Source organism: Archocentrus centrarchus, chromosome 8, assembly GCF_007364275.1.
Source record: "Archocentrus centrarchus isolate MPI-CPG fArcCen1 chromosome 8, fArcCen1, whole genome shotgun sequence".
Taxonomy (NCBI): Eukaryota; Metazoa; Chordata; class Actinopteri; order Cichliformes; family Cichlidae; genus Archocentrus; species Archocentrus centrarchus.
In genome coordinates this window covers 17219406-17238062 of record NC_044353.1, presented here as the reverse complement: position 1 = coordinate 17238062, position 18657 = coordinate 17219406, and the positions used below count along the sequence as shown (strand labels likewise).

At 39.6% G+C, this 18657-nt stretch overlaps 1 protein-coding gene across 1 annotated transcript; it reads left to right on the top strand.

Annotated features, from left to right (window-relative positions):
• The first annotated feature begins 2111 nt into the window (after positions 1–2111).
• Positions 2112–6572, top strand: LOC115784800 (cell death-inducing p53-target protein 1 homolog). Its single transcript, XM_030736150.1, has 5 exons — positions 2112–2270; positions 4129–4294; positions 4476–4517; positions 5657–5801; positions 5890–6572. The coding sequence occupies exons 2-5, from the start codon at positions 4129–4131 to the stop codon at positions 5993–5995; spliced, it is 459 nt and encodes a 152-aa protein (XP_030592010.1). The 5' UTR covers positions 2112–2270; the 3' UTR covers positions 5996–6572.
• Positions 6573–18657: the final 12085 nt, after the last annotated feature.

The following is an 18657-nucleotide window of genomic DNA, read 5'->3' as shown; positions in this document are numbered from 1 at the left end:
GACTCAGGCGGGGAGAGAGAGAGAGAAAGAGAAACCACATGTTGATTTTTTTTTCCTAAAACAGTAACAAACATTTATGCTTGCTGTCTGTTGAGTCCCATGGCCGGCCTGTTGCCTGAGGTCATGAAAATGGACAAGAATCTATACAATGTCTCTGGGAGGTACTTCCCGTCCTCTTCTGCTCTTGATGGATGCTATTGATGTCAAGAGTGTTTGCGAGATATCATATACACTGCTCAAACAATTTAGAGGAACATTTTTTATAGCATCAAGTCAGTAAAACTTCTGGCATCTGGGAAGGTCCTTAACCCATCAGGAGGAGTGGTATCTCCTCCTTTGTGGTTCTGGCAGTTCTGACTCCAGCAGGCTACTGGTGTGAATGTCTGTGACCAAACAATCAGAAACCAACTTCATGAGGGTGGCCTGAGGGTCTGACGACCTCCAGTGGGCCCTGTGCTCACATCCTGATACTGTGGAGTCTGATTGGCATTTGCCATAGAATACCAGAATTGGCAGGCCCACCAATGGTGCCCAGTGCTTTTCACAGATGAGAGCAGGTTCTTTACAGGCTTTCATTTGGTATCAGGATGAAATCCTTGGCCCAGTTCCTGTAGGGGTGAAGGAATTGATACCACTGACTGGCCCCCACACATGCCTGAGCTATATATCCAATAGAACACCTCTGGGTCATTATGTTTTGGTCCATCCAATGCCGCCAGGAGGAGATCAATCCAGGAGCATGGCCTGAAGTTATACATGCATACAACCACATGGGGGCCGTACATAGTACTGAGTACCATTTTGAGTTACTGCAAATTGGACTGGCCCGCTGCATTTGTTTTTACTTTGATGGTGTCTTTGAATTCAGCTCTCTGTAGGTTGATAATTTTCTTTTAAGTACTTTCATTCCTAACTTATTACCTTTTCATTATCCATAAAATGATATAATGTTCTGATAGAGCTCTTATTTGCTTCTTACCTGTGCCTCATCAATATTTATTTATTTTATGAATATCATTTTGTACGACCTATCTGTGTCTGTGTGGGTTCTCTGTGTCATTGTCCTATTTACAGAAATCCAGTGTTGTCTGATGGTAGGAAATAGGGAAATCTCCCATCATAAAATCAGACTTGGGACTGACCCAGAAGAAATACTGATCTGTGCGTTCACATTTTTGGATGGAGATGGAAATTTAATGAGACTCTGTGTGTTGGCGCACTCTCCAGTCTGAAGCATCCTCAAGCTGCTCCCTATGTTTAGTGGAAAGGAAAATCAGTGTTATAACATTAGAATTATACTGACCTCTAGTGGTCATGTGTTAAAACTAAAGTCAAGTCCACCTGCATTTATACAGGTGCTTTTACACTACAGTCCATTCCACGAGTGATGAGTCATGTTCTCATGACAGCCCTGTGACGGCTCAATATCCTCAGCCCTTTCCTTAATATAGCAAGACCTCGCTGTGTTGAAGTCATGTGTTCAGAAGGTGAACATAGAAACTCACCAAAATGTGTAAAGAAATAGACCATGCAGAAAATAAGGGACACAGTCTTGTGAAAGTGCGTGACAAAACACCTGACAGGAAAGCAAAAGGTCATTTTCAGGAAGTGTTCCCTGAGAAATCAATAACCAAAACTAAACTTTATCAGATTTTCTAAGCCTGTCATTTTGATATTTCCATGCCAGTACGACAACACAGTACAACAGTTCCTCTTTTATTGGACTTCTGTAAAAATTTATATTAAAAAGCTACATGTGGCGAAAAAAAATGTTTCTTGTTCCCCTGATATTCAGTGAGATGAGTCACAGAGTTGTTGTATGTCATGCATGTGAATTTTTCTTTTTTTAGCACGTAGAAAAGGCTGTAAGCTCATATTGAAACTAATGATAAGAACCATTACACTCAACAGAGAACACTTTATACTCAGCAATAGCCCACACACTCCCTCCTTTTTATAGAGGTCTTTGTCCATATTGCGTATGACTGTGCCTTTATGGGCTCCATTCATCTAAACGACTAAACCTACTCTTCTTTTTTTTTCTCCTAACCCACCCATTTATACATGAGGGGAGGAGACAGAGATATCGAGAGGGGATACTACGGAAACACTCTCCTTCTTCTAGTTTGAAAATCCTTGCTGTGCTTGTCAGTGGCCTGTATAGATCTCCCTGTCTTGGCTTTACTGTTTTTCTTCCTGAGTCACTGACAGGCAGCTCCAGGACAAAGTCTCCGCAACTCTCTGTTTTCATTTGGTTTGTAAAGTAAGAGGTAAGTTAATCTTATTTTACATTTTTGTTGCCATCTCATAGTTAGACTGTTATTTTTATGTAATGCTTTAGAACAGGATCAGCTTGTTTTTAATGTCAAATGTATTTTTGTGCTTATGATCCATGACATCATAAGCCTTATTTAGCCATGACATCCAAACAAAACAGGGTGAGGCATAAGTGTTGTGCTGTGGGGAAGGAGAGTGCCCCTTTAATGTAGGTGGCTCACGGTTCTCATAATTGATTTAGAATGGATTTAGAGCAAGACACGGACAGGCTCGCAGAGACTGACTGGGACTATTTCCTGTTAGACTGTGATCGGCCTTCATTGCACAGTGCGGGCTCTATATTATAAAACAAACTAAGAGGGAAGCACTAAAGCTGAGTAAAGTACTTTCATACAGGATTTCTATTGCACCATGCCGCTCCCACTAAGTAAATGACTGACACAGTAAATTGCTTCCTTATTATGGGAAATTCTATACAGTATATTTCAGCTCTTTCTTGTTTCCTACTTCAGCTCTACATAATGGTCATGTTGTAGAGACTTTATATAATAACATATGAAACATTGTTGAATTTGAAATGGCAAACAGTCCATAAAACAGTACAAACAACCTTCTTACTCATAAATTCATCAGTTTTATTACTATTATTAATTTAATATAAAATTGTAACATTAATCAAGACCATTTTGGGAGCATTTTTAACTTTAATATTTTTAAAAACATTTAGCTAATACTTTTGTAGATTTTCATAACTCTCAGTGCATCATATTTACTTATGCTGGAGAGAGTATTTCTTTGTTATCAGTACTTTAGGTGAAAATAACTATACTATATATACAATGCTGTGAAAAAGTATTTACCACCTTCACGATTTATTGGTTTTTTGGATATTTGTTACACTTCAGCGTTTCAGATCACTGAAAAAAAAAACCCCCATACATTTGGAAGGGGAAAATACTTTTTCACAACACTGTTGTGTTTTTGCATAGCTCTGTATGCAAAAACAACACAAAAGTATGTAAAAGGGTATTCACAGCTAGGTTGGTACAGGAGATTATTTGTCACCTCTCTGTTTGTCTCTTTGAGTGCAGCACTGACCTACTTTCCTCTAATTGTCTCACTGTATACTGTACCCACTCTGCTCAGCACCAAACAACAGACCATCTGATGGACATAGTGGAGTTTTTGGCAGCTAAAGAAGCAGATAATTTCCTCAGAATATGGTACAAACCAACAATGGAGCTAAAAGAAAGCTAATGTCAGACACACATTCAGCGGGTGGCCAAATGAATGACAATGTTAAATACACAAAATAATCTATTTGAAAAATGATCCAAAAACAGTGTGAATGTTGGATTTAGTTGATGTAAAAGGTTAAATCTAAGACACTGTGACTGTGTTGACTTGTATGATTGCATTAGCGAGGATGTGATGTATGCTGCATTGGTTAACCTGCACAATGTTTCATTTCCTCCACTTTTAATAAGTTGAGTGAATAACGTGGTCTTAGGACAGATACTGGTAGATTTCAGTTACCAGAAACATTTACGTGATGTTGTGGTTAGCCTTTAAATGCCTTTTGCTCACACCTATATTTACTAAGTTTGCCTCTGAGCAAGCATTTGGTTGCCACACGTAAACCTTTGCACAAACATAGTAACAAAGGAAATAAACTGTTTGACTCCTGTTTGCACTCTGCACTGCAAATTAAAAGTTGCACGCAACTAGCTGCACATATTATCTATTGCTTACTGTTACAAATGCCAGAAAGCTCAAATCACTGCCTTTTAACGTTACATTTGTAATTACCCCCTTGAAAGCCAGCTTATTTCTCATATTCACTTTCTGAAGATGGATAAAGGATATCCACCACAAGATTCAGCTCCACCTTACCCCGGCCCACCCTTGAACTATGAACAAGGAATGCCTCAACCAGGGATGTACCCTCAACCAGGGATGTACCCTCAACCAGGGATGTACCCTCAGCCAGCACCTCCCCCTGGAGGGTATCAGGCAGGTGTGTGTCTCTCTTCACAGCTTCTGTTCCTCAAAGTTTCTGTTTTTTTGCATCCCTTTCTGCAAGAAAATATTCCAATAAGCCTTTGTTATCATGTGTTTGCAGCAAACCTACATACATACTAATACTTGTATGTATTTATTCCTCCCTGTTATGCTGAACTGTGTTTTTTATCTGACAGGTGGTGTGTTTGCGCCTGCACCAGGTGTACCTGTCACGACAGGTGAGGCAACCTGATCCCATGTACTCTTCTTACATGTCTTTGTGCAATTCCTTAGAACACTTGCATGCAAATACACTATGTAGAAAAATTCAAACAAGAGTAAAGTAAGCCTTCTCCAGTGTGTGAAGTAAAAACTGCCTCTACAGCCACTGGGGGGGAAATCATTTGTCTCATTCCACACTGATCTGAAGAACAGCCTTGTTTTTAGCCTCTCTGCACGACAAAAAGCTATTGTTTAGCGTTTGCTCTGTGTTCAGTCACACCCTCAGTAATGCCTTTTGAAGCAGATCCATAAAGATTGTCTTCAAAGCCACATTTGTGTGTTAAACACTTGAAAAATATGAAACATATTCCAGTAATACAGCTCATATGCCTCGCAGGCTTCAGAATAAGCATGATTACTTCTGGACTATATTACTAGTAATGTCTGCATTGCAATATACCATGCTGGACATCTGCTACTAGAATCCTCTGTGCTTGGATGGCTCATTTACCCCCCCCCCCCCCCCCCCCCCACCCACCCACTGCAAATTACAATAACTGCCCTACTGGGATCCTCTAGTGGTGATATTGAGTCATTGTGGAAAATAGTTTAAGCTGTTGCTGTTGATGCTACAAGGCAAGAGTGGGAAATATTATTTGTTTCTTTTTCAGGCCCTACTGACCTATGCAATGCAGGTGAAGAGCCACAAATTGGATGATTGAATTGAAACAATGTTACAAGCTATAAAAGAAATGTTACTAACGCAAAAGAATAATCCTAAGTGCTACACATTTCCACTAGTTTACATCTTGCTAGCTGTCTGATCTGCATCCCTATGCATCTGCTGTAATTGAGTTAGCTAACAGTAAAGACCTGCTGCTCTAATTTTTCCTTGATCTTACTCAACATAAGGAAACCCCTTATGGATTTTTTGAGGGTTATTTTGTTTTCCTTTGTAGACTGCTTCTGGCGCCCAGGCTGTATCTTGTCTATATGTGTTACATAATGAACAATCATGAGATTATCAATGCCAACTTGATAGTCAGTGTTAAAGTAGTTTATGAGGCCCTGGGACATGCTGCCAATTTACAAATGTGACAAAATTTCATGGGAAGAAACACCTTTGTTTTATGTCTCATACATTTCTGTTCCTCAGTGACGAGCATTGTAGTAACACCGAGGCTACAGGACGTCCCTGGACAAACTGTGTGTCCCCACTGCCAGCAGTCAGTGATCACCAACACACAGCACACACCAGGCCTGTTGACGTGGGCTATTTGTGCAGGCCTCGCCTTCTTTGGGTAAATGCAATCATTTAGGCAGAAGAGGATTTTCAAACTAAAGATCTAAAAGAGTAGAGAGATGTTAACTGCTTGTTTCTACCTGCAGGTGTTTTCTTTGCTGCTGTATCCCATTCTGCCTCGATTCGTGTCAAGATGTGGAGCACAGCTGTTCATCCTGCGGCAGAGTTATCTACGTGTACAAGCGAATGTGAAACTATCCTTTAATGGCTTTTTCTCACTTACGAATGTGCTATAGCAGTTTGCTTAAAAATCAGAATATCAATAAATAAACATGTTTTTCATCTACCTGTTGTTAAGAGTTAAGAGTTCTTCCTTTGCTTCTTCCTTTGCTCACTTTTAAATCCAGTAGGTTGGTCACTGTAATTCTGTACTTAGACTTGACTGTATTGAGCTAAACAACCATTTTGGAAAAAATATTTGATGCTTATATGCCAGATAAATTGACCACATTACAAATTAAAAGTTAAAAGTGCAAAAGTTGTTAGTTTGGTGTAAACTGGCAACGAGCTCTTTCCACTGGACGGATTTAATTGTAAAAATTATCATTTTTCTTAAACCTTATTTGTAGATTTTGTCATGTGAATTTTAGTAACTGATTATCATTAACATTATCTATGTATTATCTTCATTGTAAAATTTCTGTTATGTATGTATAATAAACATACCTAGTTTTGTATTGCAATGCTTGGAATATTTGCACTATACCCACAACCCCAAATTCTTAAATGTATTTCCAATTTATTTTGGTCACATACTGTACCCATCAGAATCTGCACATTAAAGAAATATCATTGGAATATTGATTTGTCTTAGTTAATCGGACTGATAAATGCGTGTTGTTTGGAGACTAATTTTATCATTGATCTCATTTGGAGTTAATCCTAAACAAATATGTGTTTTGGTTGCATTACTGCACTTTGGATGTGTGATTGAGTGCTTCGTTAAGTGGCATTTTGATTCAATTTTGAAAAAATTATCTCCATAGAGAACAGTAGGAACTTCGGTAAAAAGAAAAAAAAAAAAATCAAATTACGCAAAATGACATATACATTTACAAATCTATTTAAGGCCTTTAAGGCATGCCTATATGTAACCAACTGTTTAAGCAGATCATTTAAACACACTATTCAGTCCCATAGTGACTAATATGCAGAAGTGGGAAGCAACGAAGCACAAATATTCTTTACTGTAGATTTTTTAGGTATCTGTACTTTACTTGTGTACTTATTTTTCTAACTACTTTTTACTTTTACTCCCTACATTTTTACAAAAGTATCTGTACTTTCTACTTCTTACATTTTCAAAACAGACTCGTTACTTTTTAACACATCAGAGAGAACTTTGCATTTCCGGTCAGTGTGCCATCAAACATCAAACATCAAACGATCTGATCCTAAACGGAGGAATAATAACATAAGAGACAATTGTACTGGCGTATCCTCCATCACTTATCGGCTTATCAGTTACAAGGCATTAAATACGCAAACCCATATAATTAATGTATCATTTAATCATAATCAGGGGTTACAGTGGGCCAGAACAGAAAACAGGACAGAAACAGCTTAGCTAGCGCTACTGAAGAGGAGCGAGCGTAAAGGGAGTAACGTGTAGCAGGTAAATGCAACGTTTCTAAATGCTCAACACACAAAGTGTGTGCAGTTTGTCACACAGTGTGTCTGCTAGGTGAAAGAAGAGCTGCTGTATTTCCAGGGAGAGCAAAGAGTGAGAAGTTCACTCAGAGATGGAGAAAGAAGACAGGAGAGGAAGAAGAGAGGTTAGAATTAAAAATAAGGACTGGAAAACAAACTGAGGTATACTAAATTTGTGTAATTCAAAGATTATATGAAAATACTGCAGTTTAGTGTGTGACAAGTCAGCTTGCTGTACTGTATTTACAGTAAAGCTTTGTGTTGGACTGGTGCACAGAGTCTGTGCTCATGGTCAGAGTTACAGGTTACATGAAGTGCAGCAGAGATGAGTTTGAATCAAAGCTGCTGATGCTGAGATTCATTTCCTGATTTCAACATTTCTACAGCCTGTATGCTGTCAGTGTAGGGGATGGAGATCAGCTCAGATAGCTGTGAAATACTGGGTTACATCTTTGTGAGTTCAGTTCATCCACACAGAGCAGTAAACCTCAGAGCAGCAGCAGGTCAGCAGGCCTTCAAACTAATCGTGCCCCCCCCCCCCCCCCCCACCCCCCAACACACACACACACACACACACACACACACACACACACACACACACACACACAAGTGTGTTTTGCTATCTTTGTGGGGAATTTCCATTGACTTCCATTCATTTCTACAGCCTAAACCTTACCTTTACCCTTTTCCTAACCCTAACCATCACATACCTAACCCTAACCCTAACCTAAACTCAATTCATACCTTAGCCCTAACTCTGACCCCTGACCCAAAAACAGGGTTTCCCCTTGTGGGGACAAGGTTCCAGTCCCCACAAGGAGCAATTGGTCCCCACAACGTAGTATATGTCAGGAAAATTGTCCCCACAAGGTATTATAAACATACGCACACACACACACACACACACACAAACAAAAGGTCTGTTTTTTGCCTTTGTCCAAAATCTGCTGTTAGGGTACGGTTGCTACATATGATGGTATACTAACTAACTAACTAATTAACTCGTGCAGTGCAGGTTAAGGGCTAAGAAGATCCCTAAACAGCCCAGCCACACTGCTGCCTGAGGACTGAGATTGAAAGGTTGAAGAAGTGTTTTTATCCACGAGCCATCCGTCTCCTCAACTCTGAGCCCTAAACTGTTACATAATATGTAAATTATTCTATTCTGTTTGACTTGCACTACACCATGCTATGCACTTACCGACAGATGCAATAACATCCCCTTGTGTAAATACCAATGACTGGAATCTCTTTTTACTCTAAATATTTATATATACTTATCTTGTGTGCAATGGCATGTGAATTATGTATTTTATTCTTAATTATATATTTGTAGGATGTGTGAATTACTTATCTTTATTCTTATTTATAAATTTTACTATCGGCTACAATACAAAATAGATTTCACTGTGCATTCTGCTGTGTATGTGACAAGTAAACTTGAGCTTATCTTATCTTATCTTATCTTATCTTATCTTATCTTATCTTATCTTATCTTATCTTATCTTATCTTATGTCTGTAGGGGCGAGTGTTGTCATCTTGGACGATAGAGTTTGGTCCCAGACTGTGGAGATATGGGAATGCCACTGGTTGCAGAATCTCATCTTGATATCTCTGTACTGAGATTGCCTCCAGTGATGACACAGCACAGCACCTGGGGTACCACAATTCTGGCTGAATATTTGACCACTTTTCTTGGCAGAATTGGTAGAGTTGATTTAAATTGGTTGGTTTCTTGGCACAGACCTGGGTTTTAAGCGTAGCCCACAAATTTTGAACAGGGTTGAGGTCTGGGCTATAGGAAGGCCGTTCCAGCAGCTACATGTTAGCCTGCTTTATCCATTCCAAAAGTAGCTCTTGTGTGTGGGGTCATTGTCATGTTGGAACATCCAAGTTTCAACTATCTAGCTGTTTTTTTGAGGTGAAGCTGAAGAATTTGGAGGTACAGTGTTGTCTCAGATAACGCGGGGGTTACCCCCGCAATAGTAGTGGCGTTATATTTATTATATATTTTTTATAATTTATATATATTTAAAAGCTTTATAAACCCTTCCCACACTCCTGTAAACCTTTCCCACTCTCTTACCACAACTTTAATGATGAAGATGATGAATAATGCAGCTGTGCACTACTGATGGCGATGAAGGTGGTGTAGTATCTTCACCCTCAGCCGCAATATAGTGAAAACTCCACGAAACAGAATTAGTAATATTTAAAAATATAATAAAATTTTGCGATACAGTGAAGCTGCAATAAGTGAACCGTGATATAGCAAGGGGCCTCTGCAGTCCTCCTTCCTATTCAGTCCTAACCCTTTAATTCTTCCATCCACTTTGTGCAATGCACCAGTACCACTGGGAGCAAAACATTAGCAGAGCATAATGCTAAAACCCTCATGCTTGACAACCAGTGGTATTAGGTTTGAAAGCCTCACCTTTACACCTCCAAACACACTTTTTGTCTTTGTGGCCAAATAGCTCAGTCTTTGTCTCATCTGACCATAAAACTTTTCTCCAGAAGGCATTTGGTTTGTCCATGTGGGCAGCTGGAAATTTCAGTCGAGCTTGATGGTGTTGATTTTGGAGCAGAAGCTTCTTTCTTGTTCTTCTTTCTCAGTCTGTGTTGATGTAAAACTGGCTACACTGTGGATGCTGCGACACTGGTGTTCCAGCAGTTTCCAATTCATGGGCTTGGTGGATTCTGGGTTGTTCCGTAACCCACATCCTCTCATCTGTGGGTGACAATTTTGGGTTTTTCTGTTCTAGGCCTCGACAAAGTGGTGACACATCTGAATAACTTGTATTTATGTACAATTGTTCGAGCTGATGATCTTGGAATCTGCAGTTGTTTAAAAATGACTCCAAGAGACCTTCCCAACTGGTGTAAATCCATAGTTCTTCTTCTTAAATCGTCCCTAACTTCCACTGACATTCTCATTGATCTGAGCGTTGGTCAATTCATTGAGTGCTGTCAAGCAAACCCTTTTTATTCTGGCAAAGAGGAACTACCAGTTGTAACCAATCATGATCACTAACAAGAAGTTGATAGATCTTAGCACTGTCAAGACATAGAAGAACCTTCAGCACCATGTATTAAAAAAGTGCATGTCTATATTTAAGCCTGTATTTATATTTCTGACCCTGTTTAAATGAGAGAAAATCCAAAATAAATTCAAACTTTGTCCAGAAGACTGCAATCCTAGGAAGAGCTAAGAGAGTGTGCAGATATGTTCCCCACAGCATGCTGGGATTCTTTTTCTACATGCTGTACACCAGAGATAGGGTGTGTTACCACAACAGTATGATAAGAATAAAGCACATGACAGGAAAAATTTCTCTCCATGTAGTCTGCAACACAAAAAAGCAGCTCAAAAGTTTCTTTTAGTTTAAAGAGAGAAGCAAAAGGCACGCTGAGCAATAAAGGCTGAGGTGTTTCTTGTGGTGCAGCTTGTGAGGTAAGGACCAAAGGCTAAAAAAATTTTGTTTTTGTCTTGAATTTAATTTGTTCTAATTCAATTTTAATGGTGTTCTTTTTAAAAAAAATAATAAATAAATAATATAATATAAATAATAAATAAATAATAACACAATGTAATGTTTTGCTATTCATCAGAAGTTGTATTTAGCTTATTTTAAGACCTGCTAATGATTAGATTGTTTTTTTATTTTCCCTGATATGTAAAACTTTATAATGAAAAAGACGGCACATTCTTTTAAAGATTACTGTTGATATGTTGATTCTTTTTCACTTGGATACATATCTGTCTCATATATACAGTAGAATTGTCATGGTTGTGCGTCGGTGGCCCAGGGTTTGAGTTCCTTTTTGTTTACTTCCGTTTTGTTGTCATTTTTCGGCTGGTGGCTGTTACTCTTTAGATCCTCAGTTTGTTTTGGTTAGGCTTTCTGTTAGTTTATTTGTTTGTTATTCAGGGTTTCTTGTGTTTGGTTTGGGTGTTTTGTTCCATTTCCTGTTTTATTTTGTTAGTGTCGTGTTCCTTGTGTGTTGTATTCAGTTTTGCTTCCCCTTGTCTCGTCTGAGTAATTATGGTCAGCTGTTTTCCCACCTGTTGTCACTCCCCTCATTAGCCCTTGTGTATTTATTGTCTGGTCTTGTCTTTGTCCTGGGTCGGGTCCTGAGTCTCTATACGTTAGTTAATGGTCGGTGCTGAGTGTTTTGTATTTTCGAGTTTCTAGTTTTCAAGTCCTTTTGTGTAACTGGCCTGTCCAGCTTAGTCTTTTGTGTTTATTTGTTTAAATAAAGTTATTGTATGGTTCAGCTCTTGCCCTGCGTCCTGCTTTGAGGTCCTCCCAGCCCTGCATGCAGCACCCAGCTGTGACAAGAACAGGCATTTATTGTCATTCAGCTCTACACAGTAGTGTACAAATGAACAAAATTTAGTTTCATTACCTCTGGATTAAGTTTAAATTTAAGAATCTTGTATAATCTGCATAGAAACAATATTAATATGACATTATAAAATTATGAAATACCTCATAAAAGACATTATAAAATCGTACAAGTAAATAGACCATAAAAATGTATTGTATACTATATACAAGAAAAAAAATTAGTGCAAAACCAGTCATAAGTAGTCACTATTCACATTGTTCCTAGAAGTAGTTACTGCAGTATGTTACACAGTGTTTATTACACAGTGAGATGGGTGTCAGATGTTGATCCTTCTCAGGGTCCAGTGGATATTTGCTACCTCAAGCCTGAGGGGTTTACTCATCAGGGTGGGGAGTGGACTTTGTCACCTTGTTGTCATTCAGTGCTTCAAACAGTGTAAAGTTCTCTGGACCTTCAGCACACTACAAACCTCACTGGTCATCCAGAGTTTCTGATTGGCCCGAGTTGTGATGTATTTAGTCTCAACGACATCCTCCGTGCACTTCAGTTTAATCAACATTGGACAACTAATTTAGGGAAAGTGACCATCTGAATGTTAGCATTCATTTTAGCCATCCAGAGGTCAAAATGTATTTTAGTCATTTTTGGTTGTCATTATGAACTCGTAGCCTTGTAGTTTATCAAAAAACTGGAGGCAACAAACAGTTTTAGGCATCATTTTGAATTTCAGTCACTCAAAATTAGTTTGACTACATTTATTTTGAGGGATATTGTCTGAGTCCAATGACCAATTCAACAGAGCATCACTACTTACCAAAACATGTCTCAGGTTGTTCCAAAGCAACTACCAGCAGTTGTGGGGCTCTCCTTCAAATGTGTCTGCAACTTTTTGCTAACAAACTGTTGATACTAAAAATCAGTGTTTCAGAGAACTACAGGTTTGAAGAAAAAAAAAAGGTATCCACATAATATTCACAAAAAAAGACTTGCAAATCAATAAGTCAGTGGTGTGATATATGCTTGCATGAGTGAGTTGAGAAAGTGCGTTCCATCAGACATAGAGAAGGGGGAAAGAGAAGGAGGAAAAAGTGAAACCACAGAGAGAGACTGGCAAGATCTGGTGTTTACACCCTGTTCGCCTGTTACACCCTGTGATAAACCTGATGCCAACCAGCTAGTTGCACATTTAAAAACTTCACCCATGTGTCACTCAAATTACAAAGATAATTTCAGTGTCATATGCATTTTCAACAAATTTCACCTATCTGTATATTACCTTTGAACAAAGGATTTTGTTTATGTCAGTACTGTAGCTCCCCACAGCATTTGAAAATTGGTTATTTTGGAGGAAAGAAAAGCACAACAAGTAGGGTGTGTGACCACAACATGTTACATTGTGATAAGAGAAGATAAGCTTTTAAAAAAACGTGATGTGAAAAAGTGAAAGTAGAGAATAAAATTGCTCTCTGCATAGCTTGCAGCACAGTGATTAACAGCTATACATTTACACATCAGTTGTGTTTGTACAGTGGTTCAGCTTCTGAGATAAAGAATCTTCATGACACCTTGAGGATTTGGCAAGTTTTTCAGGGGCCCAACCCACAAACTCAACTTTGCTTCTCAACCCACAAATGCATCATCCCTGCAAATAAACAAGCTTTCCAATGGTGTAAGAGTTATTGCCAAGAAGCATTGTAACAACCAAACAGAAATGCCCTTACTTTTTTTTTTGAGAAATGTATCTACAACAGATGAACTGTGTCTGGAAGTCATGTCCTTAAGAAACAGGAAAACAAATCCAGCAAAGATCTGACAGAGGACCTGTGAGACAGAGATGCACTCATTCATGTTCTAAGAAGTAAAAAATAAATAAATAAATAAAACCTTGTGCATATTAACTTTTATCTTACTTTTAGCTTAAGTCTTACCATTTAATAATGATAAGTAACAGCTGGCATGTGCTTGTAACATTAATGTTGTAACATTAAATTGAAATCCAAGTAACAAAAGAATGAACAGAATAGAATAGAACTTTATTGTCATTATACATACAAGGAAATTAATCGTTATACAACGAATTATATAACGACATTCCGTCATAATATAACGAAATTGCATTCAGAACAACCATCCAGAGAAGAACAGACAAGACTAATATAGGGAGATGGGTGTCTGCAGCCACTGCCACACTGGCGCTGCCAGTACAATCAGTCCCCAGAAAAAGGAAACAAACACACATCATGGGGCAGTTAGGTTAAAAAAAAGCCATCTGGTACGGTGCTCATCTTGAGCAAAAAACCACCTTAGCAAAGCATATTTGCACATTTAAAGCCAGGATAGCAAAACTACAATAAACTGTGTTTTTACTGTGCTCAAAATAAAAGGCAAGAATGCACCTCAAACAAAAATTAAATATAGAAAAATTTCTATCACTGCACCAGTACACTTTGCCTGAAATCTCTACCTTTATACCTTTCCAGCATCACTTGTTCTGCTCAGAAAATATAGTGTAAGAAAATCAGATTTAGGAAGTAGAAAAGGAACACAAATACAGCCACAGTTAGCTCCCATCCCATCCTGTTTAACCAAAGAATTTCCTGTGATTTGAAAGCCATCAGTAAAAAGGTCAACAATGTGTTTTAAGAAATGTTTGGAAAACTTTTACTGTAATTTTGTGTACTCTGCTATCTTTTTAATCTATTAGTTAATCTTTATCCAGAGTAAAATGAGCATATAGCTTCCATTGTTCTTTTAGCTTTGCCACAGCGGCTGTGGACTGTATCACCTGCAAAGAACGGCTGTTTTTTTTCAACAGTAATTTATGATTTTAGCTATTTTTTCCAATAATGCTGATACAATGAATGCCTGTGGCAAGTAATCAACTATAGTTGTAGTATTTTTCTATAAATGTAACTAATTCTGAACACTTAATCTAATATGTTAGATATGTGAAAAATGTTTAGCCCAGGGGCTGTAGAGGCTATACCCCTTCACAATCCAGCTGAGCTGGTGTGGGTATCTGATCAGGAAAGTGTTTCTGGCACACCCATCCTGGAGTGCACTGGGATCTCCTAGGAAGAGCTGCAAAACAGAGGGTGCAATAAAGGCCACATCCGCAGATGCCTCAGAAACACTGATGAAAGTTGATGACTGTTTATCAAATTTGGATCTCATTTTCTAGCTGGAACTATTGTTGTCATTTATCTACTTCCCAAAAAAAGGAGAAAAATAAAAACACTGCACTTCTTCTGTTGGAGGCACCAAACCAAACGCTACTTACAAAAGACAATCAGTTCGCTAATTAAAAAGCTACATAAATACAGCACTGCTGAGGGTGAAAGTTGTTTATTCATAAATATTATTAATGTTGAACTGCATATTTATAGATTCAAATTCCCACAAAAATTATGGTGCATAACATCAGGATTGGACCAGACTCAAACTTGCCAGAGTGCCAGAGTGCCAGTCCACACTAAGAATATAAACAGCTGAAATCCAGACCAATAAATATATTGCCATGGTACTTGGCTTTCTGCCCAGTGTTTTGTGTTTAGTTTTTTGAGTTCTGCTTTGTTATCATTGATATTCTGTGTTTTTCTATGATCTGGATTTTCAGTTCACTCTATGTTTTATAATTTGGGATGGATCAGGTGATCCTGATGTCTCCACCCTCAACTATGGTCACAAGCTTTGGGTCGTGACCAAAGAATGACATCATAGATACAAGTGGTGGAAATTAGCTTTCTCCGTAGGATGGCTGGCCCCTCCCTTAGAGAAAAGATGAAAAATGCAGTTATCCAAGAGGGGCTCAAAGTAGAGCTGCTACTCCTCCACAATGAAAGGAGCCAGTTGAGACAGATGTCCTACTTGGAGGAGGTCCCGGGGCAGACTGAGGACACACTGGAGGGATTATATCTCTTGGCTGGCCTGGGAATGCCTCACCCCGGTGTTCACCTGGATAAGCTGGAAGAGGGGGCTGGGGAGAGGGAAGTCTAGGTTTCTGGGCTTAGGCTGCGATTTCCACGACCCCACACTGAATAAGCAAAAGAAACTCAATGGATGGATTCTTAAATTTTTTTTTTGCTTCTTTTTCCTGTAATATAGTCTTAACATGATTGTGATGTGTGGTTGGTGTGGTTTGAGCTCAGGAGAGCTGGAGCAGAGCAACTCAGAGAGTTGCAGCAATGACTGGTTGTCCCAGGTGGTATGTTTACCACACATTTCTTTTAGTGTTCAAGTTTAAACACGAAGCTGACAACACAACGCAAAGTTGAAAACAACCCAAAGAGGCAGCGATTCTACTGTAGAGACATACACAGGTAGACATGGATGCTACAGTTCAACAACAATGCCTACTCATCACTGCCTTTGTTACCTGGTAAAGATCAGACTCTGGCTGCTTGGCTGACATTGGCAGACACTTAGCTGAGGGCTAGAGTACTGACTCTAGCCCTCAGAAGGCTGTGGATCAGCTGAAGGCTTTTCAGGAAGCTTTTAGCATAGCCAGGACAGCCTGATAGTAATGAACCGCTCCATGATTTTCTTCCTCCTTGTACACTAAGGTCTCAGTTGCATAGTCTTGGAAACTAGTCGGCAACTATCTGGTAAACACCTGTGGCGAGTTCCTGCTGGCATTTTCTAGTGTGAAATTGGTCAGTGCTGCACTGAAAACCTCTTTGTAGTTGCTTTGATTGCTAGCAGATTGCTGTGGTCATTGTTTGTATAGAAGACGTCAACTTTTCTGCAAACACTTGCCAACTATTGCTGAGTGGTAGTGAAACTAAAAAAAAAAAAGCAAAAATGGAAAAAGTTGCACCATTTAAAATGTGTTGATTGCAGCAGTAAGGCACACGATTTACACCCAAGGTGAACATTCTCTGTTTCTGGTTTGCTTTGCACTTTTTCAAGTTTCACTGCAGCTCATAGAGAAAATGCTGAGTATAGGTAGTTGGTCCTGCTAGCAAACAAAGTAATTGCAAGCTGGTTTTCAGTGCGGAACCTGCTTTGTGACTGATTTTATCTGGTTTATATATCCAACTGTTGAATAAAGACAAAGTGCATTGTTCATAGGTAAGACAAGGCTTGCTCTCACAAAAGTTGTAACCGATAGCAAGGCTGGAGTTAACAGCTCTAGTGGTCTCCTCAGCATCTCTCCTTTAGCTTCTCATTAAGACTGTGCATTTAAGGACTGGCTGGGGCTGCATTTGTGCGCCAGGTTTGTTGCCACTACAGTGGCAGTTTGCCTTTACTGACTTAGTGGTTTTTACATAGCTTGAGGCTGTCTCACCGTGTTGCCTCACTGTAGCTTGCAACACAATGGCAGCCATCGCTTCTGCTTTCTGGACTCAAAAGTGTTTTTTTTTTCTCTTCAGTTTTAACAGAGCATCTAAAGGCATACGCAACAGAAAAAGATATTTGTTCTCCGTGAGTATGGGTGGGTGAGTGAATGTGTATGTATGGCATATCTGTGTGTGGGTAAGTATGTATGGGCATGTATGAGTATCTGTGTATAAATGTGTACACGGGTGTCTGGGTGTGTTTGTATGTATGGCTGGACCTGGGTCTGGGCCTTGTGCCTTGCCTCCTGGCCGCTCCTTGCTGGTTGCCTCCTCCCCCCTACCCCCCTGGGATGGGGGTGCCTCGGGGTTCCTGGGTGGGGCGGGGTGTTCTGGCGTGGGTGCTGGCCTGCCCCCCTTGGGGGTGCGGTGCGGGGCTGCGTTGGCTTCTTCGGCGTGGGGGGGGGCTCTGTGGAGGGTCGGGCGGTCCTTGGGTGCCGTGGGCCCGGGAGCCCTGCCGCCGGCCAGTGCAGGGGGCTGGCCGCTGGGGGGGGGGCTGGCTTCTCATCGCCTTGGGTTCCCTGGAGCCCTCGCTCCTCGCCTGGGGGGGCTCCGTCTGAGACCACCCTCTCCCGTCTGCTGGGGTAGGTATGCGGTTGTCTTTGGACTGAGTGGCCGGGGGTCTTCCTGGCCCTTGGTGGGCTGCTGGTGGCCTGGGGTTCCGGGGGCTTTCCGTACCTGCCTCTGGCTTCTGATGGGTGGAGCTGCAGCGTTTTGCCCTCATTGGTAAGTACGTTCCATGACACAGACACAAACATGACACAGACACAAACGCCCACTCAATCACAACTCAACAAAATTGTTGGTGTGCGTAACATGCTTTGTTAGTTTTGTTTTTTACACACAAATTTATTTTTGCAAGTATTGATAGTATTTTTTTATATGTTAAAGTGATGAAGTATCTGATTAATAGACTTGTGCTCTTTCCCCTTTTTTTTTTTTTTGCTCCCTTTCTCTCTCCCTTTTTCTTCTCTTTATTTTCCTCTTCTTCAGCCTGTCAGCTCTGGCTGTTACATAGTATGTGGAAAAATAACTCAGATAAATAAAATAAAGGGTTAAAACATCAACAAGAAGAGCCTATTGAGAACCTATAGAGCTCATCTTGAAATAGCAAATATGTTTGGCACAACAACGCATTCAGATCACAGTTCTGCTTGCAAGATCTACCAGACATGACAGGCTTTAAAAAAAAAAAAAAAAAAAAAAAAAAAAAAAAAAAAGAAAAAGATATTTGGGTGCAAGTTTTCCAGGTAAGGATTATTTATGATACCTGTCAGCAAATGTCATAATTTATGGTAATGTGAAACTAAAGTGTGTATTCATTAATATAATCAATGACAGATGATCATTGTGATAATGTGGGAACAATGAATATTTTTTGCATGCTTACACTGCTTTTCAAGCACAATAACTATTTTTTTCTTGAAAAAAAATCTTTCCTTAAATTAATTTTTTAATCACTTAGTTTTTTTAATTGGAGGAGTCTAAGTATTGCCTTGTCTTGTTCTAAATGC